The sequence below is a fragment of the Camelus dromedarius genome, chromosome 36 (assembly GCF_036321535.1).
Source record: "Camelus dromedarius isolate mCamDro1 chromosome 36, mCamDro1.pat, whole genome shotgun sequence".
In the NCBI taxonomy this organism is placed as follows: domain Eukaryota; kingdom Metazoa; phylum Chordata; class Mammalia; order Artiodactyla; family Camelidae; genus Camelus; species Camelus dromedarius.
In genome coordinates this window covers 12,505,691-12,532,031 of record NC_087471.1, presented here as the reverse complement: position 1 = coordinate 12,532,031, position 26,341 = coordinate 12,505,691, and the positions used below count along the sequence as shown (strand labels likewise).

Sequence of the window (26,341 nt, the reverse complement as noted above, 5' to 3'; positions counted from 1 at the left end):
ATCTCGCGGGACGCACGTGACCAGGGCAGGGTAATCTCGTGGGATGCACGTGACCAGGAGGAGGTAGTCTCGCGGGATGCAGGTGACCAGGCCCGGGTAGTCTCGCGGGGTGAACGTGACCAGGTGAAGGGAATCTCGCAGGATGCACCTGAACAGGGCAGGGTAATCTCGCGGGATGAATGTGAACAGGGGAAGGGAGGCTCGTGGGATGCTCATAAATGGGGCAGGGTAATCGTGCAGGATGAACGTGACCGGAGGAAAGGAATCTCGCGGGATGCACATGACCAGGGGAAGGGAATCTCGCGGGATGAACGGGAACACTCTGTTGTCCCCTGTGCACGCTCGCTCTGTCCACTTTTCTCTGAGGAATCAGATTCCCGCGGACTGTGGTTAGACTGTTTCCAGGCTTCGAAGGGGGCTGTAAACCAGCCCTGTGTTGGCGACGTAAAACCAAACCCGGCCCTCGTTTGCGTTGTGCGGCCCGCTGGCCGCTGCTGTTGGAAGCTGACTGAGGTACCGGAGGCGGTTTCATCACTCTTTGCGCGGCGTTGCCGCGCTGCTGCTTTCTCCTCCGCAGGGCGGGGTTGCCAGCCTGGTCTCGTCGCGGTGCCTCTCCGGTCCTGCCTCCCGCTGAGGAGGGGGCTGGGGGCCCGCGGCCCTGGTTTGGGCTTCGAGGTGAGACTTCCGCTGGAGGACCCGAGCCGCCGGAAGACGCGGCGTTTCTCGGATGCGGGAGGAGGATAACCTGGACGAGATGCCGCGTGCCGCATGCGCCAGGGCTGGCGGGAGCGACAGGGACGTGCGTTCCCGGGTTCCCTGGAGGACCGGACCGCGGCCGTGCCTGTTCCTGGGTCCCAGGACTGTAGGTATTTACCACAGGGCACGGTGGGGCCGCCTCTTGTCCGGGTCGTGCGACGTCGCGTAGAGACACACCTGCGAGGGCGGTGACACGTGCGGGGAGCACTGGTCACGGGGAGGGGGAGAGCTGGTGGCTTCGTTCCTTACACTCCAGGGATTGTTGGGAAAACTTTAAAAGAGCATATATTACTTTAAAAATCAGATGGGAAAAATAAAGAGCTTAGAAGGTGAGAAAGAAAACCATTAAAAAGTATATCCTACGGCCCTCAAAGGAGTGTAGCAGATTTAAATTATACAACTGGTAAGAATGTGCTTTTCAATGTCGTGTAATGTTACAAAAATACCATGTAGCAAATTCTTGCCAGTCCTCGATCGCTCCTCCCTGCTTAGATTGAAGAGGCAGACCTCTGGCTGTGCCTAGTCTCAGAGTTTTATTTTAAACGGATTTCTGTGGCATAACACAAGGTCTGTGATACTCTAACTGAAAGTTGTGCATAATGGTCAAATTTAACAATTTTTGCAACAAAATTTTATGACATTTTCTTAAAAATAGAAAAAGTTCACATTTTATATGCTATTTTTGGACTTAATGGCTTGCTTACAAATCATTTACTATGAAATGTCAGTTTCAAAGAAAATCTATGAGAAATTACAATGCAGTTACAGAAATCTAGGATAAATTTTTTTTTTGTGGGTTGAAAATTTATTAAAAAGTGTAAGTGGATTTTAAATACATTTTGGCGATCTGATAGGTTTAAAGGCACTTTACATGTTGTCCAGTTAAATTACCACAGATGCAGCTTGTTTGATGAAATCTAGTCTGTTTAATAGCGAGGATCATTTCTTCCTGCTAAAACATAGAAAGAATTTATCTGAAAACCGTGAGTCCTATGAAGTTTAATTTCTTCATAAAGATTCTTTTATGAGCTGGGCTAATCTCTGGAAGGCCTAAAATAGAAGAGATAAGTGAATAAAATCAGGGTGCTATTTAGGAAAAGCCTGTTGAAACTTTAAACATTTACACAAAGAGGGTCGGTCATAGTCTGAGATTAGGCACTGAAAGGTCAGGGTTAGCGTCTGCTCTGTATGGGTGGGAGGTCACCACTGTCCGCTGATATCCATAGACAGAAGCACATCAGAGTCCCAGGATTCTTTTTTTTTTTTTAACTCTTATATTTCTTGAGATCATCACTTTTTCCCACAACGCGAATTATTTTTTTCATTTACTCTTTAAGTTGCATATGCGTTCTGTATAGTTTCACTTGTACAACTTTTTTCTTCTATAATTTGTGAAAAGTGTGTGTAATGACGTGAGAAAGCAGGTAAATCCACAACCCAGAGCCGACCCGTCTCTGAGGATGATAAAGTGCACGCTCTTCTTCTGGTGACTGGACTCTTCCCAGACACACAGTCCTCAGGAACTTGTTTCTCTGCTGCTTCTTACCTGGTTAAAGCTGGACTTTGTGACTAATTGATTCATTATAATAGTATTATTCTGTTTGGCCCTTGCTGATACTTTTTCCTTCAGAGAAAGAGACTGATAGCTTCATGAATTTGTACTTTAGCTCATGTTAATTCTGTGAAGGTGGGAAAGAGCTTTTCTTCGTAACGTACTGATAACCTACCAACACTGTTCAGTACGTCTGAGAACTGTTCATGGAGACAACGAAATTTAGCTCCAGTGTGGTCCTGTGATTTGTCTAGAGAAGTCAAGCCACTTTTAGTGGTAGTTCATAATTTTTCAACTAATACCCATTTTTCAGAAACCCAGGAAGACATCAAACAATGCTGCAACTCACAAAATTAACACAAAAAATAAATCGGTACCTAGTGTTACTCCGAGGATGCCTAGCATTACTGCACGGAGAATGTTGTACTCACCACATCCATCTGTTCTGGAGAGGCCAAGGAGAAGGATGCTCTGAAGTAGGGGCTGGGAGCTGAGTCATCAACATAAAAACCACATCCAGGAACCAGTAATACCTAAGAGAGTTCATGGGAAACAGGTGATGTGCCATTAAAGAAAACTAAGAGAAAATACAGATAAATTATATCTCAGAGGAGGAGGACTTTTTAAGCTTAAAAGCAATAAAATCAGAAGAGGAAAAATCAACTTGTAGAAAAATTCTGTGTGTCATATGAGAAACAAAACTAAAAGCATATAAACTGGAAGTGTTTACAATAAATACGGCAGTTCTGCCTCTCATCTCCATGTGCTATAAAGAATGCACAGAAGCAGGAGGAAACACTAATCTCTTAGCTTAAATGGACAAAGGAGAGATTACACAAGAATTTGAAATGGTAACAAACATGAATAAATGTTTAATGTAACCAGAAAAGTAACATACCTTGAAACAGTGAGATACCATTTTTAACTTACCAAATTTATAGCTGACCTTTAAGCTGGAACTTGGAAAATAACTAGGTGTTGGCCAAACAAAAAGAAGGGGAAGACTATTTTAGGGAGAAGATAAAGAGTGTAGAAGCCCTGAGGTGTGAAGGAAGTTGGTTCATGCAAAGAGGTGAAAAAGCTTAATACAGAAAGTGAAGGAATAAAAATGGTAAGTAATTGTGTTGGAATGGTGGGACAGCTGCTCTTGGTGACCTCTGTGGCTGACAGCTACTTGTTGCAAAGCACGTTTCCCCTGCTTCCTGGGCATGAAAATAGACTGTTCTTGGCCTCTTTCTACTTGCATGTGTCCATGTGACTGAATCCTCACCCAGAGAGGCAAAGACGTGGATGCTGCTTCTAGGCCTGGCCTGTGAAAACCCCCCACGTGTGACCCACCATGCTCCCTCCATGCTACAGTCCTCGTGGAGTCCGTGTGTTGAAGGCTGCAAAGCAACAAGGTGGAAGGCACCAGGGTCTCTGACTCGTGGTGGAGCAGAGGTGTCTGCAGACCATGTCTTCGAAGACCTCATGGGAGTAAGAAGTAGACTTGGGTTGTGTTAAGTCAGATTGTCGTCTAGCACAACCATGATACTCAGAGCACTGAGTGCCTCCTTGTTGTAACAGCATAAATCTGGGCCCTGTTTGCTAAGGTTAGATGACTTGGGAATGAAACGATTTGGGGTAATCCGGGGAAAAGATTCCAAGGCAGAAGATGAGTTTTTTTGTGTCCTGATGGACAATGGAATGAAAACCATCATTGCTCCCAATATTGCGGAAGAGTTTGGGGATGTGATGGAAGCAAGTGTCTGTAAGAGAAGGACGGAGTGGTAGTAATCTCTTTGCTAGACAACCAGAATCTGGGTTAAGGCAGTGGCAATAAAGTTGGAGATTATTTAGAAAAGGTGAAGTTACCTGCAGTGGGCATATGGAGTAAATGAAGGGGGATGGAAAAAACTACAGTAAAATATGAGGCCTGTATCCTTAGCTCCTAGCTCGGGGATACACAGACAGCCACTTACCACATGTTCTGTATGATAATGACATAGATAAAAAGCAAAGAAAATATGATAAAATTTATTATACTAAAATGTATTTCTTTTAAGTGCTGCGTCCAGCGCAGCCCGGGACTGTGTCTGAGGATGGGCGAAGCAAGACTTAAGAAACAAAGAGACAAAGTAAAGAGCAAAGATGGGACCAGGGGACTCAAGATCTCACGGATCTAGAGTGCTGAAAGCCTGGTCGACATCACGTTTATTAGGAGTATACAGCTCAGAAAAAATTGCCATCAAAGGTGGGGGGTGCTTTAGATATTCCATGCCACAAGCACTAAGTTCTGCTTGCTGGTTAACTGATTAATTTCAGGCCCATCCCTTCCAGGAACAATCACCCCCCTCGGGGCATGCAAAATTTCTGAGTCTACCCTTTTATTGCCTCTGGGACATCTCGAGATAGCAGATACTCCCCCGGACTTAACCGCATGCTTTCATGCCAGAACCAAGTTCGGTTAATGGATGATCTGGCTTTCCAGGACCTTCCACTGTTTCAGCCTAAGGAAATATCCGCCCTTCTTTGTGCCCTTATGGTCAATCTCAGGATTGCTCCTCACAAATTTTCTTTAGCATAATACGTGCTATAGGTTATCTACTACGTAAAACATTAAAACAAAGCAAGCATGTGCATTTTAAGCAAGTAAGTGTGAATGTAATGTTTTAAGCTCATGAAAATTTAGGTGCGGCTTGTTTTCTAGTTGCTTGTTTCCCAGTGGCTTGTTTCCCAGCATTTAAGTATTTAGCGCTTACTATGCGTGCTGGTGTTAGAATTAGAACAGTTCGTAAACCATGAGTCCTGTGCTCAAGTAAGATGGTTAGAGAGGATGAGTGACTTCCCCGGGGGAGTGGATTAGCACTCGGGTCCAGCCGGCCAGTTTCCAGTTCTGACCACTAGACTACCTCGTCTCTTATGTCCTGGCATGGGATGCTGCCAACAAGAACGCCATCTGTTCTTTCGTACTTACAACTTCAAGACAAAAGTGATGCTAGACACAGATCTTAGTGTTTACAAAAGAGTCACAAACATGGTAGAGGAATTAATGGGGAAAGGATTATTTGGTAAATTGGGAAGTTACATAGAAAAAATTTGGACTTCTCAGTTTAATTAATGCCTTGAATGAAATCTAAGTAGATGTGATTTAAGTATAGAAAAAAGAAAAAACCTGGGAGAAATCCTTGCAGGCTAATTTTAAGTGAAACAAGCAGGATATAAACTTTTCTGTGATTTTAATCATGTAAGATAGTTGCATAGCTGTATCAGAAAACCAAACAACCGCATTGAAAAATGGGCAAAAGACCTGGATAGACATTTTCCCAAAGAAGACATACAGATGACCAACAGGCACATGAAAATTGGCTCAACATCACTGATTATTGGAGAAATTCAAGTCAGAACCACAGTGAGGTACCACCTCACACCTGTCAGAATGGCTGTCATCAAAAAGACCACAAATAACACATGCTATTGAGGTTGTGGACAAAAGGGAACCCTCCTGCACTGTTGGTGGGAATGTAAATGGGTGCAGCCACTATGGAGAACAGTGTGGAGTTTCCTCAGAAGACTATAAACAGAACTACCATATGATCCAGCAATCACATTCCTGGGTTACATGCACCCCAGGGTTCACAGGAGCATTATTTGCAATTTCCAAGATACAGAAGCAACCTAAGTGCTCATCAACAGATGAATGGATGAAAGAAGATGTGGTATACACGCACGCACAGACAGACAGACACGCAGAGGAATATTGCTTAGCCATAAAAAGGAATGAAATCCTGCCATTTGTGACAACATGGATGGACTTGGAGGGTATTGTGCTTAATGAAGTAAGTCAGAGAAAGACAAATAATGTACATTATCACTTATATGCAAAATCCAAAAAATAAAATGAATAAATATAACAAAAACAAACATAGAGAAACTAGTTACCAATGGGAAGAAGAAATGGGGGAGGGGTGAGATAGGGTAGGAGATTAAGAGGTACAAATTATTACGTATAAAATAAATAAGGTACAAGGATATATTATATGGCACAGGGAATATAGCCAATGTTTTATAATAACTTTAAGTGGAGTATAATCTTTAAACATACTGAATATGTACACTTGAAACTAATGTAATATTGTAAGTCAACTATTCCTTAATAAAAAAAAATTTCATAGCCAGAATACTTGATATATACAAGCTCTAGAAGATACACCACAAATTATCATAAAGCCTGACTGGTGAAATGTGGGCTGTTTAAAAAATTTTCATTATGCTTTTATGAAGTATAATGCTATCATGAGTATCCTTCACTTTCATAATCAGGAAAAAAAACCCTTCTATTTTAAACACTAAGGGCTCATACTTACCACACATTTACTATGTGCCAGGGATTACTCTAAATGCTTTAAACATACTGATTCCTTCATCACCATAGCAACCCCAAGAGGGAGGGATTCTTACTTGCATTTTACAGGACACCACTCAGGGCAGGTACGCAGCACCACAGGTGGGGAAAGGCTGGAGCTGGGATTCAGGCCCAAGGAGCGTGGCTCCAGAGAGTGTTCTCAGGCACGAAACTTATCAGTAGCTGAGATGAATGTGTTGCCATTGGTTTAGACCAGAAGACAAAGTACATAACCCCCAAATCTAGTATGATCTTAATAATGAGATAACATATCTAATTATGTGTTGGGGCAGTGGGCAACAATTAAACATCTCTTGCCATTTTTATTAAGAAATTACTTTAAAGAAAAGATACAGCTTTTCCTCCTGTTTTACCTCTTTTTTAAGGGCTTTCTTTTCAGTCAGTTTTCTTGCATCGTCAATACCCTTAATTTTAATCCATAAAAACAATCCCGCAGTCGGAACATGCCATTCTGCCAAACCTGCAAGCGAGAGGAGAGAGTGAGCATTTCCCGAGGCCGTCTCTGATGATACCACGTGAACTGCTCAGTGACACACCTGTGGTAACTGGAAACCAAGATTGCCAGAGAACTTGCTCCAGTGATAGCATTTTTTGAGTCCTGAAAGTTGGCTCTGTGAGTTTTATCTCAAAAGTGAGAGGGGTGCGGTGACAGGGAAGAGGGGGAGACTGGGGTCTAGTCACGGTTTTAGCCTCAGGGTAGTTGGTGCAGGGAATCTAGAGCACGGGGACCTCCCTCCCTAAGAGCTGTTCCTCAGCCATGTGACACAGCTCTTCAGTTTTAGAAGGGGATTCCTCAGCTCTGCTAGTGTCTCAATAAATCCTATTATTTATGCTATAGTTCAGAAGTCCCGCGAATTGAAGTTTATCAGAATGTAATTAATTATGAAACAAGTACTTAAAATTCAGGACTTCCAGGTGCATTTGTAGTCTTCATGTTTCTCTGAATATAAAGTAGAGAAACCAAGAGGGAACAATAATTATTTTGATTTTAATTATTACTGTTTACTGGCTGTTGATTAAAACCTTTTTTTTCCAACTTCACATATGAAATGGTGGAATAGTACGCTTACCAAAAAGATACTAATTGTGTTTTTACCAGGACTTCATAGGGAATAAGATAGGATGGAAATAAGGAATTGATACTTTTTGTTTACTATTATTCATAGAAAGGCATTTTTAGTGGTATAAGTAAAGCCTTGTATAATTTATTTTACTTTCTTCCTTAATGGAAAATTAAATCTAAGCCATTCTGAAATCAAATTAGCAATGGATTATATAAGATAAATGAGGTTAATGATTAAAAGGCCAATTGTGTGTGATGAGAAAATCCGCCTTGGGCTGTACTGTTTATATTCTTTATAGAGTCTAGTTGGAAAAGGAGTGTGTGGTTTATTTCATAATTTGTCTTCTCTTTGGAGCAAGATTTGAAAACCGTCTGAGTACAGATGTTACTCAGTGTTAAGTGGGTTGTTGTTGGTTGATCATTGGATGAACTGGTCTCTTTTCTTTAAACCACAGGTTCTTTGTGGCAGTCAGGTGAAGCAGAATTGCATAGGAGTGTGCTGGGTTTGTGCTGTTACTTCTGAGATTACTTGTAGGGTCACGTTTTCTTGCCCAGCTACTCCTGGACTCTGGTTTCCTTCCCTGAGGATTATTACCCAGTGCTGTGTGGTGCTTCTCACTCCCTTACGTGGTGCTACTGTTCATCACAGGACGGGATGTGTTCCACTCACCACGTAACCACTTGTCTGCAGCCGCCAATAAAGCATCCTTCTGCTTCCTGTAGAAATCAGTAACCCTAGAAGAGGAAAATGACAAGAAGGGTGTGTCTAGAGCGTGGACCGCAGAGAAACGAAAGGGCCCTGGAGTCTCGTCTAAGGATCTGCTTTCTGGCTTGATGGAAATGTCGAATTCTTGATGAGGGAAAAGAGCATATATATGTGACCTGTCTGGTGGGAAACTTTTTTTAACTATAGTGGTTTTTCTGTTCTTGTGGAATATTCAAAAATGAACACTAGTAAAGCAAAGTTCATTTTTGTGTAAGGTATCGATCCCAAATACAGCACCTTTCTACATGAGCCAGGAAGCCCTCCTGTCCCCACTGGTGGAGAAGCTGTGACACCAGGACCTAAAAGAGGAGACACAGTCACAAGGTCAGGTTCATCCTCTCAGATGTGTTTTCTGGCCAAATGTAAAAGCAGATCACTCTTGATCATGTGCAGACCACCTTAAGATATAGCAAGCTGAACCAGGCTTTGCAGAGTCAGTGATTTATAATAATAATGTTGATCAGTGACAACGACAATAATAACGGTAAATGTAACAAATATTCACCTGGTACTTGTGTGCTAGAAACTGTTGTAACATGAATGTATTTTGGCTGGTTTAACTCTTCACATGAGGCGGGTTGTCATTTCTGCTCTCCCGACAAAGGGACTGAGGCCCGGGGTCACAGTCACTATCCCGAGGCCACAGCTGGTCGCAGAGCCTGGACTCCAGTCAGACTGTCCAGCCCAGACCCACACCAGTAGTTGCCATGCTGAACTGCCTCTCTCAACATAAGCAACACGTCGTAGATACATAAACTTACATAACATATTCAGCCATTTTCTACCTAAAGTGGAAGTTCTAAATGTTATAAACGGATAGTGAAATTTTGTTGATAACACATACAAAAAATATGGAAGAAGCCCCCACCTTGATAAAACGTGGAGACATCTGCATTTTATGGAAGGTATAATATCAAACCAGCGTCCCGTTCTGTGTAAACTGTTCATTTTGAGTTCTTAGGTAGGAGCAATTCTATCCTTAAGATCTGATCCTCAAGATTGCATTAGGGATGGGGGCCAATAATTTTTCAAAAGCTTGTGAAGAAATTTATACATTCTCCAAAAATAATTTTACTTTATTTTAATTAAATACATTCCAGCCGATGTCTGCAGGGGAGGGTAGCACATGTGCAGTGAAGCCAGACAACAGGTCCCTGCAGGTGTGGGTCTCTTGCTCTGACTCAGGACAGTGAAGCTACAGCTGTGTTACTTCACCAGACCTGTTCTATTCTGTCCCACACGGTTTTTACGGGGCTCCCTGCTAGATGCTACAAGATGAGTAAGATCTCGGACTCTCCAGAAGTGTGGTCTACACTGTGAAACAGCACCAGCTTAATTCATATCTCTTTTGCTTTTCACAGCCAACACCTGTGGTGTCTGGTCTCCTAATTCTGACCGTCTGGAACCGGAGACTCAATCAGTGGTTTCTCTCCCTGCCGCCTTCACTCAGTTGTATTTGCCAACATCTATTTTCCATTATGTTCTGATTATAAAAATTTCTGTTTCCTAAATTGTCCTTACCTGGGAGAAAGTGCTGGGGTGCAGTGTTGAAACTTGTGTGTGTAGAACAAGTCTCTCGATCAGGAACTTTGGGCCAGTTATAAACCCTATTCTCAGCCTGCACACAGAGAGAAAAAGGCACAGGGCCAGTGCTGTCTCAGCAGTGGGTAATGCACGAGGAGGGGACTTGTGACCCGGGGACAGACGGACCTAGACAGTTAAACCCTTCTAATAAAACAGCTTCTTATTTGGAATACACATTTACATTTCAGTGTACACTTAAAATACAATGCGTGACTGACCATGTATTTCTAAATGTGCTCTTTCATATATGCAGCCAAAACCCTGACCAGTCCCTCCACAACTCTAGATCAGTAGCCAAGAACCCATGGCTGTCAGAGATGGATAGGGAGAACAGACTTGCATTAATGTTAATAATCAGACGGGCCTGTGTTAAGGCAAGTGGCATACAAGCATCTTAAGTGAAAAGACCCATTTGGACTGCAAGATACTGAGGGGTGGCCTCCATCTCGTTTAGACCCAGCCTGAGGGTGGGGCCGGGGCCTTACCCAGAGGAGAGGACCTTGGAAAAGGAGTCAGCTCTGATGACACGCCCATCAACATCCATGGAAAGAAACGTCGGCTCCCAGGGCTTGAAATGGAAGAAAAATAACGGTCGGTTTGAGAACTGTCAGTGACTGTGCCAGTACCTCCTGCAGAGTGGGGGAGGGGGGAGTGGATTTGGGGAACAGCAGCACAAACATCCTTAACGTGGCCTTACTTTCAGCCCTTTGAAGTGTGTGAGAAACAGGTGCCTGTTCTGTTAGTATCTGCCCGTCTTCATGGCTCTCCTGCAAACCCACACACACGCGGTCTCTGCTTGCTCAAGATGCCATTACTGTGCATTTAGGGAAACCTCAGACAGGACCTCTTTGTCCCAAGGCTTGAAATCCCAGGACTGACAGATGTAGAGGAAGGGTTCAAGAAAAGCTCGTTTGGAAAGGACCGAAACAAAGAGGGCCATCTGCTGTCAGGGCTGTTTAGAAAGAGAAGGCTCATCCTTAGAACCACTAGAAATGCAAAGAAGTTGAGAACGGAGATGAGAAGTGTGGTCAGTGTGGAGTTCTGAAACCTCTCCTTTTACTTCAAGAGATAATGCAGACCAGAAAGGGGGTCAGGCTCTTGTAGAGGGAGGCAGGCAGGCAGGCAGGCAGATGTGATATTCAGGCAGACCATACAGCGAAGCCAAGAGTTCTGTTTCTTTTTAGTAGGTTTAAAGTAGGGGCTGAATCTGTGTGTATGTTCCCTGCAGCCCTGAGAGCAAATAAAAATAGTGTTGGATTTTGAGGAATCAGGCGTTGGGAGTCTGTACCGCTACTGGTGTTCACTGGGAAGCAGTGCTCGAGGAAAGTGGTGGACATACAGTGAAAAAGAACCTACAGCTCCATTGTTCTGCAGGTCAGTTCCGGCCCTGAAGATGGGGATGCCAGGTACACGGATGGCATGGTGCTGGTGACGCCCCACGTCCACCCACAATGACATCATGACCGAGCTCAGCCCTCTTCCTCCAGCCTGAACAGCTCCCAAGTCCTCCGCCATCAGTCAGCCACTCCCAAGAGCTGGAGGTTGACACCCAGGATGACATTCACGTCACATTCCTGGCACAATGTGCAAGGAGCTACGACCTGGGTTTGGAGCTCAAGAAGGCCCTCAGTCCTGACTCACGCATTCCTCCACGCGCCTGGCACAGAGAACCGGCCGCTATTCTAAAGGTAAGGAACTTCTGGGAAAAGCAGAAGAATATGAGAAATGAAAAGACTCAGGCTGAAGTCAGATCAGTGCGGTGACTTACAGCCGCGCACCCTGTGCCATGTGGCCTGAGTTCACGCCATCGCTCACCTTGTTGAACTGCAGAAAGTAGTAGGGATCGTCTTCTACTATGAGGAAGTCGTATTTTCTTGCCAGCTAAAAAAGGGTAAAGCAGCATATTTATTTCCTAAGAGCTATCTAAGATGAAAATCACCTGGGACCGTAATTCTCTGTACTCATTCATTCTTTCAAGAAGCTGTCGAGTGCCTGCTGTCCTGGGATGAGGAGGAAGACAGGCTGTAAAGGTCTGTCCTCACGGAACTTACGTTCTGGGGGGAAGACAAAAGCCAGTGGACAGTGAACAGAGGAATAGTCGGTGGGAGGTTTTGAGGGCTGGGCCGACCGTTGAACAGGGTGGCTACTTCAGGTCAAATCACGGGGAGCCCTACCTGCCAAGGTAACATGAGACCTGAGGACGGCAGGAGGGAGCCGGTACCTGTGCAGATGTCAGGGAGGAAGATTTTAGACTGAAGAATGGAGAGGTGAGGGTCCTTGGGTGAAGACATACTTGGCGTGTTTAAGGGCCGACGTTTACAGAAGGAGTAGGTGTTTAAGGGGTGGAAGGAAGACCGTGTGGCTGCAACAAGGATCTAAAAGACGTAGCCTGATGGAGGACCGGCTTGCGTCGCTGTGCACCACAGGTACGGGCCTTGGATCTTATCTGAAGTGTGGGGGGAGGCCACTGTGGCTGTAGACGGGGGACCCTGAGACTGGCTGTAGGTCTCCACTCCAGTGGGAGGCACGTGGTGGGTAGGTGTGGAGTCAGCCCGCAAGGGAAGGGGGTGAGGAGGTGGGGTGGTTGTGGTGGTGGGCTTGGGTGTGTCTGGCAGTGGCGTCCATGGGGTGCATTGGAGGCAGGGGTCAGGGGGAGAGAGGAAGGTGGGGATAAGAGGTGGTGGTTCTTGGGGCGCTGTCTGTGGAGACAGTGTGAGGGGCAGTAGGGGGAGGTTTAGGGTGTGACTGGACAGAATCAAAAGTTCTTTCTTGGCCATGTAAGTCGGCAGAGCCTGTTGGACATTTGCATTGGTGCTGGATGGATGGAGAGGTTGGGTAGAGAAGTCTGGAGTCAGGGGACAGGCGTTTCCATTGTAGAATGAAATTTGCAGCCGTGGGACTGGATGGGGCTGTGCAGTGGGAGGTGGGTGTGAATGAGCTGAGAGCTTGGGACGGAGCCCGGGAGCGTGGGAAAAATGAAGGCAAGAGCATGTTGGGAATTAAGAAATGTAGGAGGAACTGTATGAAGTCTTTCTTACGTTTCCACTGCTCATGATTAAATTCTCTGTAGTTTAACATGGGTTTGGTACTGGTTTTAAAAAGCTATTTGCAGTGAAAGCCTCGATAGCCGAGTCAGGTGCATAGAAGAGACATTACAAAAGGCATCTTCTCTTCTTTTTCAAAGATTTCTGGGTGTCTCAAGTTGTGATACTTAGAAAAATGTTTATAGTGAAAATCTTAGGCATCACAGTCAGGGACCTAAAGGAGCCTTCGTGAAAGGAGCATGCCTCCTATTTTTTAAAGAATTCCTTTGTAGCCTGAAATGACAAGTAGGAGAAAAGGGAGGAGGCGAGTTGAAAACACAAACACAAAATAATGAAAATCAAACGGGTCAGTGATTAAACAGCCTCATATAATTTAACATCACACCATTAACACCACCCTATTTCTTTTAATGAAAATACCAATTAAAAGGAAAGAAAAATCTCCTCGTCAGTAAGAGTGTTAATAATCTGTAAATTTATTGGGACCCTTGGCATAGGGTCTCTTACTAAAAATTACCTTCCCGAAGAGCAGGAGGGGAACTTGCCTAGTGCTCTTCTAAAAAGGCCGAAAGAAGATAGCCACGCCGCACTTGCTTTTAAAATACCTCATAGATTTCCTTTTTGCGGTTGCTTGTTAGTGAGTGTCCAGTAGGGTTGTTGCCATTTGGGATGGTATACAGAAATTTGGGGGTGTTTTTCTCAGGGTTCTTTGAATCTTCTGGTTTCCATTTGGAAAGTATTTCACGGAGGGAGTTTGGAATAATTCCGTATTCATCACTGGCAACGTTAATAATGTTGCAGCCCAGTGGTTGCAGCTGTTGAATAAACAGAGAAAAGAAAGCCCAAGATTCAGACAGGATTACAAACCCGAAGTGCTGCGGGTTGTTACAGTGTTCTCACTGATCCCCTCAGACACAAGTCTGCACTCAGCTCTACACCCAGAGGGTGGCAGTTGTATATTCTGATTCCATGGTTGCCCTGGGGAAGAGTCCATTATGGTTCAAAAACACCCCCTGTCAATTCCCAGGGGGAAGTTACCCGTCCTCGCGCACACCTTTCGGGCTGGACCATGGGGCTGGCCTTGGCCATTAAGTTGTGTGCAGAAGTGGTGCATGTTCCCTCCAAGCAGAACTTTTAAACCCAGCTTGTGGCTGTGTTTCCCTTTTCCCTCTGCTCTAAGACAGCAGTGGTTCTGATGAGGCTGCTTCTGCCAGTCTGGGGCTTGGGGTGAAAGTGACGTGGGACAGAGCTGCAGTGGCCTGGCCGTGGACATGTGAGAGAGAGGGAGGGCGTGGTCTTGGCAGCGGTCACCTGTTATACATCATGACCCAGCCTCCTCCAACTGAATTGTTTTTATAATGTATCAGTAGAACTGTTTTCATAAAATACGTGTTTAGTAATGAATGTTTATGGACAAAGTAACTTAATCTTATAAAGCATCTGTGATGCTCATATTCAGAATAGTTATAAGCAGAGGTGATTTTCAAAATACTGAACAAGTGGCCTTGCATGGGCACGTCAGACACAGAGCAGGCTGCAGTGGGGTCTTGGAGCTCCCCTGGTAGGCCAGCATTCACTTGCTCTGTACCGTGGAGGTTCAGGGTGGTCTTAGAAGAGGAGCCAGGAGCCAGGGTGGTGCTGGGGCCCCGGTGGGGGTGCATCAGGGCAGTGGCTCACCGAGGAATGTGGACGTGCTTTGACTCGTTTTGCAGAGTTGCTCATTTTGAAATCGCAAATAGTGGCCTTGCTTACGGACATAGCTTTACAAAAGTCTTGTGTCTTCAGGTTGTTTTATGTCATGGAAGAACGCAGAGGAAAAAACCCAGACTTAATAAATAACAGTAATTGAGTGAGAGTCTCAGAAAAAGTTTTTAAACGATGAGCAAACACGCCCCTAGCGGTCAAATGTAGAATTACTCAGTAAGTGAGAATGATCCAGAGCCTCCTCATGGCTCATCTGAAAGGTCTCAGACTTAAAAAGCACATCTGCGTGAATAAAAGAGGTCAATTTGGGCCATGAAATAAAGCCACAGGGACTATCAGCACGTCCCTCACAGCCTGGCACGCAGTCTCTGTCTGGGCTGAGAAGACGTGTGCACGTGTGCTGGATACATAGACGCATGTGTATTCTTAAGTCTTAGGGGTTGAGGAAAACAAGGAACAGTATCCAATTGTTAAGAAAAGGTAATCCTTTTACTTTAGTTTTTAAAGTTGTGGTATGTATGTATGTATGTATATATATAAATGAAACAAAAAACTAGCCACTTTAAAGTGCTGGAGTCAGTGGCATTAATTACATTCACAGTGCATGTATCCATTGTCACTATCAATTTCCAAAATCTTTTCATCTGCCCAAACAGAAACTCTATCGATTAAACAATAATCCCTCACCCCCTGTCCCCCAGGCCCTGGTAACCTCTAATCCACTTTCTGTATCTCTCAGTTTGCCTATTTTAGATTTTTCACATAAGTGGAATCTTATGATAGTTGCCCTTTTGTGTCTGGCTTTTTTCAGTTGGCATCATATTTGCAAGGTTCATCCATGTAGCCTGTTACCAGAACTCTGTTCCTTTTCCTGGCTGAATAGTATTCCACCATATGTATACACTACATTTTATTCATCTGTTGATGGGCACTTGGGCTGCTCCCACCTTTTGGCTGCTGTTAATAATGCTTCTATGAACATTTATGTTTCTACTTGAGCCCCAGTTTTCAGTTCTTTTGGGGTCCATACTAGGAGTGAAATTGGTGAGTCACAGGGTAATTCTATGTTTAAGTTTTTGAGGAACTGACAGTTTTCCACAGTGGCTTCACCTTTTACATTTCCACCCGCAATGGACTAGGGTTCCAATTTCTGCACGTACTCACCATTACTTGCTGTGTTCTATTAAAAAAAAAATAATGGCCATCCCAGTTGGTGTGAAGTCGTATCGCACTGTGTTCTTTTCATTTCTCTAATGACTAATGATGTTGAGTACCTCTTCATGTACATATTGGCCATTTGTATGTCTCCTTTGGAGAAGTGTCTATTCAAGTCCTTTGTCTGTTTTGAATTGGGTTCCTTGTCTTTCGTTGTTGACTGTTAGGAGGTCTTTATACACTCTGAATGTTGAGCCCTCGTCATGGACATGATTTGCAGATACCGTCTCCCATTCCATAGGATGCCTTTTCACTTTCTTCATAATGTCCTTTGATGCTCAAAAGTTTTAATTTTTGATGAAGTCCCAGTTTATCTATATTTTTATCATTGTTGCTTGTGTTTTCATTGTCCTGTCTAAGAATTAGTGCCAAATCCAAGGTCAAGGAGATTTGATGTTATGTTTTCTTCTAAGAGTTTATAGTTTTAGCTCTTAAATTTAGGTCTTTGATCCATTTTGAGGTAAATTTTTATATGGCATGAGGTAAGGGTCCAGTTTCTTTCTTGCGCATGTAGAAATCCAGTTGTCTCAGTACCATTTGTGGAACTGGAAAAGCAGTTTTCATAATATAAATTTTACCTCTACTTAGTCATGTTGAGGAAATATGCCTTTCATCAATTGCTTTATATATTCATTTTTACAAAGATACTAATAAACTTGAGAAAAAAGAGACTCCATGAAGTTAGAATCAGTAGAGCATAAAGATTATCTCATTAAATTCCCTGTACTCTGAGCTAGAATTACGTTTGTAGCATTTGTGTTACCTGGCTATTGAGAGTAACTTGGAGCACCTGCAGTGACAGGCAGCGCTTTGCCTCCTTAGAGAGTTGGGTGAGGCTGATCGTTAGAAAGTTCTTACATAGAGTTGAAATTGTTTCCTTGTACTCTTTGCCCTTTGGTTCCAGTTCCATCAACCCAAGGACACGCACAGACAAATCTAGCTCCTCTGTCACATGGCTGACTTTGATCTACTTGAGGACGATTCTCATGTCCCTGTGGAGTCTTCTCTTTTTGGGCAAACAGTGCAGTCCCCACAACCATTCATTATATAGTATGATTTCCAATTCCCCATTCACTCTGATTATTTTTCTCTGACTGTGAGCCAGTTTGTGTACACATATATCTGAAAGTGTTGTACTCGAACAGTGGTGTGTTCTGACCCGTGCACCACAGAGCCGGTACCGGCTTCCTCACTCTGGATGTTAGAGTCCCATTAGTTAACCCTGGAGTGCAAAGTCCTTATTATACCGTGTTAGTTTACAGTTACATCACATTGACCCATGGTTATACTTAGGCATATGGTAATAAAAGATGGTACTGAAAAAATGTTTTTGTAAACTGAGTCACATTCAAGTGAAATAGTAAGAAAACTGGACATGATTTTGCATAACCCCATTTTAGCACCTGTACACTTAGACTTTGTGAAAAGAATTACATAAATCAGAGTACAATATAATGTATTTTGCATATATTAAAGATTCCCTGTTGACAGTTGAAAGGTGCTGTTTTATTTTCAGTGGACAGATAATTCTAAAGGTGTAATGGTTTCTTTTTACTTCTTATAATAAGAAAGAGAGTTGCCTTTTGTAGAAATGTGTACTCACAGCATGAATTGTTCCTGCATAAATCGGTTCATTTACGAGGATATTATCTCCGGGATTAATGATCATTTCAAACACCTAAGAAAAGAAGCATAGGTTAGTGTGGGGAGTATGGTTTCCAGTCTCAGAACCCCCCTTTTTTTAGTTTGAGCTCTCTTGGATTCTGCAGTAGGAGTTGGCAGGCTTCCTGTAAATGCCAGATGGTTCATATTTTGTGGACAGTTACTCGTCTCTGGGTGAGTAGTGAGAAAGGTGCCGTGGACAGCACATCAGCCCTTGGATGTGGCTGAGATCCAGTAAGACTGTTTACAGAACCAGACAAGGGCTCATTTGGCTCTCAAGTCACAGTTTGCCAACCTCTGCTTTACAGTAAGATGGGAAAAAAACCCATAATGATTTGGCTCCTAAAATTCATTTATTCCCTCTTTGAAAATTGATTAAATATTTGCTATAAGCCAGGCTTGTGTAAGATAAGGAGATAAAGTGATGAGAAGAATGACCCAGGCTTTTCCCTCCTGGAAGTACTAGTTCATGGAAAGCTAGACACTAATCAAATAATTACTCAAATCAATATGCATTTAAAAACAATGATGAGCATATTGTCTCCAGATGCACAGTGTTCTGAGAGCTCGTGGTAGGATGACTCGGGCTTTCAGGTAACTTAGGGCATTCAGAGAAGGCTTCCTGGAGGAAGTGATGCGCTGATGTAGGGGGTGACAGTAGGTACAGATTTTGAGAAACTGAAAGAATTCTGTTTTGACATGGAGTGTCAGGAGGAGAGTGGGCAGAGACCACCCCATGGGGGCCATTAAGAAGCTTAAGTAGAAGGTGGAATGGGGGTCACGTGACCAGATACCCATTTAGAGACGAGCATTCTGGCTACAGAATGGACGTATAAAGAGGACAGAGAATACGGGTGGAATTTGGGAAGGTTTTAGACCCATCAGGGATGTTTTCCTGGAAGTCCTAGGGGAAGATAAGGATAGTCTGACCAGGTGGGACTGGAGAACCCTGATGGGTGTCTAGGAAGTCAGAGCCAATGGAACATAAGTGTGGACTGAAGTGAGGGAGGGAGGGAGAAGAGGTGTCAGGAGGGGCTCTGGGGTTTCTGGCTGAGGAGGCAGGTGACAACCCAGCGTTGTCTGTTTCTGAGGGTGAAGGTGGTGAGTGTGTTTCGGTTTGAGGTGCCTTTGAAACAGCCTGGGATGGGTGGGGTCAGGTGGCTAGATGGACATGTGGACGTGAAGGGCACTTGGGAGTTACTGGCGTGTGCGTGATTGCCTGCACGTGACTCCTGGGGAAGGATGTACGTGAGGAGAGAGGAGGTTTGAGGTCCCAGCTTGAGGAGAGCCCATAAATATTGGGGTGCAGCTGGAGGGCAGGGCAAGGGCTGGAGGGGAGCTGCAGATGTGGTGAGTGTTCTGGAAAGGTTGGGAGGTCAGCCACAGTGAAGGAGACTCCAAGGCCATGAAAGAGGAAGCCCACGAATCTCAGGAGACCTGTGGATGAGAGGATACCTGCTGATACCAACAGCCAGATGGGATTTCTCCAGCCTGAATCAGAGGGGCAGGAGGCTGAGAAGCTGTTTAGAGACAGTCCCTGGGATGCTGTTTTCTGTCCGTCCCAGATGCACCTCGTCCTTCCATGTTGGGCTTCTCTACGTCCTGGTTGTAGCTCTCACTTGTTTACTTTGCCTTTCCCCCCAGTAGTTTCACACTGTGGATTTCCACCAAAACAGAGACTTCTTCCCTAAGTCCCCTCAGACTTACTAGTCTGGTCACTTATAATAAAAAGAGTTTCTGTGAGTGCCACCAAATACATGTTTAAACATAAAAAAAAAAAGACTTCTAAGTCTCACATGAGTTACAGAAGAATCCTTCCCTACCTTGTGCCGTTTCACTACCCCCAGGTCAAGCCTCTCTGTCCTACATTGTAACAACTAGATCTCGTGACAAACAGCACGGCTGCTGTGGACTGAGACAGAAGATGTGACTTCTGTTTCCTGATTTGGCCCAGGGTGTCCCGTTTACTTTTCCTCATGGATTTTTGGCATTTTATGACAAACAAGATCCTCTGAAAAGTTTCTAATTGATTCAGGATTTACAGGACCTCCTAGAACCGAACAAATTACTTGGGTGGCAGGTGTATTATCAGTGGATCAGATGAAGACCTAAGCACGTACATTTCCCATGTAAGGGCACATGGAAAAGTCACATGTCCTAAATGAGGAAGTAGGGCTGTTTATTATCTGGCAGCCCTGTTTAATAGATGTGGACATAAACACTGCCACCTAAAATAATATCCATCCTGGAGAATGAAGTGGAAGAGATAGTAAACCAGATTCCCAGGACGTCTCTGCAATAAGCATGACTGTAAGCAAGTGAACTACGGATGTGTTTGGCCATCATCTCTATGACTGGTATGCAACAGATAAAGAAGAAACTTTCTTGAGCATCTTTCTGGAAAAAAGGAAAAAAACCTCATAGTGTACCTCCCTAAGAAAATAATTTCACTGAAAAGAACTTTTTTCATACTAGTTTGGAGAATCACAAATGTTTCTCTTCAAGAAAAAACTCAAAAACAGCAGCTAATCCTTCCATTTTTCCAAAAGAAGTACAAGTTTACTTGAAGTTCGATTACTTGAATACATTACTCTGTAATAATAATTTAATTAAACTTCATTAAAGCTAACCAGATGATAGCTTTCATATTTGCAGTAAAAAAGAAGAGACAGAAAGCTACTCTGGTTTGAGATAAACAAGAGTCTGTCTTTAATCTAGATGTGAAAGCTGAATATACAGCCTCTTTATCCAGGACAAATTATTGATGAAAAGGAAGAAAAAAAGCATGAAACTGAGAACCTTATATGCAGTCTCTTTATTGTGGGAACCCCCCAGTGGTGGGTACTTCTGTGGAGTTGCTGGAACCCAGGAGAGAGGCAGATAGAGTGAGAGACAGAGAGACAGACAGAACTAACCCAGATGAGAAGTCACACACAACCACAGACACACACGGAGATCTGAAGAAGCACAGCCAGGAGGCAGACAAGCTCAGGAGACAGCGGGCACAGACCATGACACAGCAGACATGCGAAGGAATGACATTTCATCTCAGGACTACGAGGATATCCCTCTGAAGAACTGAAAAATCATACTGAAATTTTAGAGCCAGAAGCATAAATCAAACGCAGCCTGAATCTCAGAGCCAGAGGGAATTAAGCAGTGCTCACTAAGCTGCAGGTCAGAGTTGAGCATTCCCTTGATAGAAATGTCCTAATGACTCAGTGCTCTGGGTCATGGACAACAGGATCTCTGGTTAAGAGAAATCAGGTTGGTGAATGTCTTTAAGTTCTGTTTCTAATTCTAGGTGAAGGCAAGAAAGACTTAGTAACCAGTGAACCATGATCCTCTTTGTTGGGGAGAGAGGGCTGTATTCATGACCATATTTGATTCTATGCTTTCTTTCCTGCCTTACCTTACAGAGGCCTTCTTGGCTGCCACTCATGACACATATGTCCATTTGTCCTTCGCTGGATGGGTAGTGGATGGTGGGAGGGTTATGCAGGTGTACTTGTAACTGTTTTAGCCAGGATAGCAGCTCTGGGATTCTAAAGCATGAAATATATTTTAAAATTTACAGTAGTGAAAATCATTATCAAAGTAGACAGGTACTAAATGGTGGCTTTATACCAGGCACTTTGTACATTCAATTTAAAAATCCTCCAACACTTTTTGACGACATTGAGACAGGGCAACAGCCTTGGAGATTAAGAAATCCACATGAACTTAATCAGCCAGTGGAGAAATGACATGACGTCGGAATCCACAGCTCTCTTACTGCAAAGCCTGCACTTTTTCTTTTACATTAGAGCACCTACTGCATAACTGAATTTTTGTTTTCTTAGAGTTCCTTGGGCTGCCTAGAAGTTCAGATTTGGTAAGTTCTTTGTATCCTGGAAAGACAGACTTACGTGTACCTTATGTATAATACAACTCGTACGTACACAACATGCCTTCTTCCTCAGTCACAGAGAAAACAAGCCTTTAATAAAGTATAATTTATAGACACTCCAGAAGTTACCCTTTGCCACTGGAAGACAACCAGCTAAGTTGAGTCTTAGGGTATGTGTTCCAGTTGCCCTTATGAAATTAAATACATCTGAATGGAGGGCAACATGTTTACATAGCTGCCTGTTTGGAAAGAACATAATTATTGAAAAATTGCCCTGGGACCTACAATTGTTGCTTCCTGGCTCATCCTTTCTCCCCAAACCTGCTTCGTTACCTAGCTGTCTACTCTCTCTCTTTTTTGTTCAGTCTCAGCTCAAATGGCACCTCCTTCCAAAAGCCGCCTTTCTCTCTCCTGGTTGGGTGAGGCTGGGGAGCAGTCACGCAGGGGTGTTAAAGCATTCTGTACCATTGCTGCTCTTATTCTTTGAAAACTCTTGCCCAAACCTTCCTAACTGTTGAGTACCCAGCTTCAAACAAAACAAAACAAAACAAAACGAAACACCAGCCACTTTATGAGTGGGCAGTAGAACACTGCAGTGAAAACGAGCCAACAACTAGACTGCAGGTCACTTACCCAGCGCTCTGAGAATACTGAAGCGCTGTCTTCATCATCTGCTCGTTCAATTGGATGGTCTGTCCGTCTTCTATGGTGATGACAGCAGTCTTGAAAGGGAACGTGTCCGGATTCGGTGCTCCCGTAGCCAAGGGGATGAGAGATTTCGGTGCCTTTTCCATGATGTCAGCTACAACAAAGAGAGAAAAGAAGAAACACTTCGGGTGAAGACCTTCATGAGCAGAGCTAGTTCAGCCTGTTGCATTATCGTCAATAAAACTTTGAAGTTGAACGATTTCCAGTGATAGGATGCTAGAGAGAAACAGGATAACTCTTTTTGGATCTGTCTCACTGGTGGGGGAACTAAGGAATAGAGGTGTCCAACTAAGAAGGCAGAGTGATCAGGAAGGCAAGTAGAGGGCCACAGTAACAGAAAACCCCGCACCCTGCGGCTTCCCGGCGCCCCTTTCTCTCCCGTGCACGGACCCCCCCCCCCCCCCCGCACGCTCCCGCACGCTGCGCGAAACCCAGACTCCCGTGCAGGGAAGAGCCTCCTGGACTGTAACAAGGACGTGTCCACAGCAGCCTGTCCTCTCTGTCTTGCTGCTTCTGTTGCTGTCCAGCCTGTTGCAGCCTGGTTCTCGGAGAGCGAGCGCCGGGCCCGTGCCAAGTGCGCGCAGAGCCTGGAGCGGCACCGCGGGGACCCCGGGGAGAGTGCGGCCTGGACTCACCCACGACTCGGATGGCACAAGCTTTTCTGGCCGCGCTCGTGGCCGTGAGGAACCGTGCGTAGTTCATGCCTCGGATTCTAGGCACCAAGCCCCTCCTCCAGTGGTGGAAGGCTAGAAAGACCAAAGAGCCGCGTCAGTCTTGCCTCCTAACCCTCGCCCTGGAAACCCGGCCTCTGTTGTCCCCCGCGACTGGGTCCCGCGCGCGGAGCCGGGAGAGCTCTGGCCTGGTCAGGAACTGGCCGGGCGGGGGCAGGACTGGTAAAGTCCACTCACGGGGGCAGAATGCGTGCCCCTTTCTGCCCAGCACCGCCGCCTGCGGCCCCCGGCCGGGTTCCGCCGTCCGCGCCTCCAGCCGGGGCGGATCCCTCACGCCTCCATCCAGGTCCCTGCACCTGGCCGCACCTCCGGTCCTGTCCCCGCCCCCAGTCGCCTCTCCAGCCCAGTCCCTGCTCCTGGCCGCCCATCCAGCCAGGTCACCGCCCTCCGCGCGTCTCCGTCCTGGTCCACCACCCCCATCCCTGCCGTGCCTCCAGCCCCGACCCCGCCCCTGACCGCGCCTCCAACCGGGTCATCAACCCTGGCCACGCGCTTGCTGCTTGGTCATCTTTCTTGGCCCAGGTATGTGCTTGGAGGCTAGCCCTAGGCACTGCAGCCCTGAACCAGGGCCTGAGTCAATTCAAAACCCAATCCGACTCCCGACCTTGCAGCTGGAGTCGCCTCAAGTAAGCGTGGTGGTGGCCAGGGCACGGCCGGGATCTGGTCGAGGGGCTGGTGGAGGGTCCGGAGTCCGCGGTGCTCCGGGCCTCCGGGGCCATCTACACGGCCTGGCTCCTTGGCCAACCCGACCCAAAACTGTCCTTCGATAAGTATAACTGTAAACGTTGTCCTGGGAAGTCACCAAGACGACTCAGGTGATTCCCAGCGCCGCTCTCCAAGGTCTAAGCGTTTTAGAGAGAGGAGAGGGGAGTTTTGATTCAGATTTTGGAAGAATCACTCCGAGGGTCTCCTCAAATGTTAGTGTCTCCCCTCCCCTTGGGTCTTTTGACCATTGATTACAGGATTAGGTTGGAAGTATAGATCCAAAAAGATTCATCGCTTGGGGGCCGGCAGCCTGCCCCTTTTTCTTACGGAATGATCCTCTCGACCTTTCATCCTTGCCCCCCCCCCCCCCCCCCCCCGTTTTCTCTGTGACTTCTCCTTCCTGCATATTCAAAATGGAATACACAGGCTTTCACGCATAGAAACTTAGTCTTTAATGAAAGAAGATTGAAACAATCTCTCTTTTTAAAAATTCTTAAATAGATGTAAAGGAGTCATTTATTTTTACCACATTCCAAACTGAATTCATTCATTCAGTAAATGTTTATTGAATCCTTCCTGGATGAATGAGTGCCAAATGTGTTCTTCTAAACATAAATAGTTTGGAGACACTTCTGCCCTTATCTCAGTCCTGGATGAGATAACCCATGGGAAGCTTTATGCAGCAGCTAAGCAACACGAGGGAGTGTCATTAGCAAAGCTGCTAGAAACCCAGGAGGCAGTGGAGTTCTGAATTCAGAGGTTGCAAGTGGTTTAAATCCCACCTGATGGCTTCCCAGCTGGGTGTCTTTGGACAAATTACTTAGTCTTTCTATGCATCAGTTGACTCACAGGGCTGTAGGCAGCACTAAATCAGAGCATCTCCAGGAAGCAAGTTGGACAAACACTCAGTGAACGTTAGCTGTTATTATGAGTGGTAACAATGTTTTTAGCCAACCTTAAGGACTCAACCTCCAAGTGGTTTTGGCTCGAGAACCTGTTTGGCAACTTTTAAGGCAAATTAGATCCTTAGTTTATTCTTGTATACAATTAAGGGTCTTTGTGAGATTGCTTATTTTACAAAGTGTTGCCTCTGAGTGTTTCTAGAAATTAGCTCAAGCAGCTCAGAATAACAAGTAGCTATTATTTCTAACGAAGTTATAGATCAGGGTTAATTAAGAAACAAAACTGGAGATACTGGTGTTACTAGAGACTTCAGGATTTCTTTCTCCTCTAGTGTGATTCCCTCAAGTACTTAACACCAACTTAAACTTCTTCCCTTTCGTAGTTGGAAGTTTGGTGAAAGGTATTTGGTGTTCAGGGCCAAGGATATCACTAAAGTTTAGCATTTGCAAACATGCACGCACAAGTCTGTGCTTACGATATTTATTACATGCAGACTTTTTTTTAGTGTAGAAGTAACCCCCCCACCTGCAACCTGGCCCCCTAATCTGTGGTAACAAAACTAAACGAACCCAAACTAAAGAGATTTAAGGCCAGCAAGTTGTAAGATGCAGGGTCTCAACCGTAAACAGTTTGTTGAATTTTCTATTTGGCCTTCTGGTGTGGGATGGGTGGGGTGGTTGAGGGTGCTGATTGACTGTGAGTGAGGTGATGGTGGAGGGTAGGTGGAGAGGCAGGGTGTTACGGAAATGACAGGCCAGCCAAGAAACAAGCACCACTCGGAGGATTGGACTACTCAGATTTATTATGCCAGCGGGCTCAGAGGGGCTTCTGCTTCGAAGCTCTGAGCACCTCCAGGACGTGTGCATGAGGTTTTATAGGGTTAATTACAAACTTGGGGCTATTAGCCAATAAAGCTCGAACAGCAAAACCAAGGAATCAGTACACTGGAACTTATCTGTTAGGAACTGATCACATTACTGACACTTGTTGAGCTTGGATTTACGAGTTAGCTTGTTAGCCCAGTAAACTGACACTAAACTTCAGATTTACGAGTTAGCCCAGCAGAACTTAGATCAGTAAACCATCACTTATTACACTTAGATTTATGAGTTATCTTGTTAGCCCAGCCCGGCTTTTCCTTCACAGGGCAGGGAGCCATCCTGGCAGCTTGGGGATGCAGGGACCCCCAAGGGTTGTGCTTAGAAAATTCAAGGCAGAAAGTGGCCCCTGTGGTGGGAAAGGGGAGGCAAGCATTAAGTGGGGAACGGCTTACCTGACAGTCGGAAGCTGAAAGCTGAAGAGGTAATTGATTGCCAGAGGAATCAAACAGACCAGGCTTTAAAATCGTTGGGAGCAGAAGGCATTCTCTCGAGGGAGGAGCTGAAGGAGCAAGGTTCACAGCTTGGGCTGCCTTTTAAAGACCTGGCTTGGGACTCCTTGGGACAAAATTAAAGGGCCAGAGCTTCTGGATCCAGGCACTTTCTAAACACTTATCGAATGCTTGCTCTGTGCTGGGAGTGGAAGCACATTTAAAGAGATGTCTGAGACCAGTCAGAGGACTGGAGGCTGGACAGATAGGATCAGGGTGTTGGTGGGGCAGTTCTGTCTGAGAGCTGGAGCATATGCTCCAGGCCTCTCTGCTGGATGGTGCTGG

General features: G+C 45.0%; 1 protein-coding gene across 1 annotated transcript; it reads right to left on the bottom strand.

The window, feature by feature from the left end:
- Positions 1 to 1,266: 1,266 nt before the first annotated feature.
- AADAT (aminoadipate aminotransferase) lies at positions 1,267 to 26,090 on the bottom strand. Its single transcript, XM_010994946.3, has 14 exons — positions 25,961 to 26,090; positions 22,984 to 23,094; positions 22,274 to 22,442; positions 21,164 to 21,296; positions 17,693 to 17,767; positions 13,776 to 13,985; positions 11,942 to 12,007; positions 10,612 to 10,694; positions 10,064 to 10,160; positions 8,780 to 8,841; positions 8,447 to 8,511; positions 7,067 to 7,173; positions 2,740 to 2,841; positions 1,267 to 1,806 (listed from the first exon to the last, which is right to left on the bottom strand). Exons 2-14 carry the CDS (start codon positions 23,048 to 23,050, stop codon positions 1,765 to 1,767), a joined length of 1,278 nt encoding a protein of 425 aa, XP_010993248.1. The 5' UTR covers positions 23,051 to 23,094; positions 25,961 to 26,090; the 3' UTR covers positions 1,267 to 1,764.
- Positions 26,091 to 26,341: the final 251 nt, after the last annotated feature.

Bases quoted from the DNA above. Each gene is read 5' to 3' on its own strand.
- AADAT (XM_010994946.3), bottom strand. From the start codon at position 23,050: ATGAACTACGCACGGTTCCTCACGGCCACGAGCGCGGCCAGAAAAGCT. The intron at 17,768-21,163 runs GTAAGGCAGGAA...TTCTTTTCTTAG, and splicing joins GCCAAGAAGGCCTCTGTAAG to GTGTTTGAAATGATCATTAA. The intron at 7,174-8,446 runs GTGAGTGGAACA...TCTCGCTTGCAG, and splicing joins TGCAGACAAGTGGTTACGTG to GTTTGGCAGAATGGCATGTT.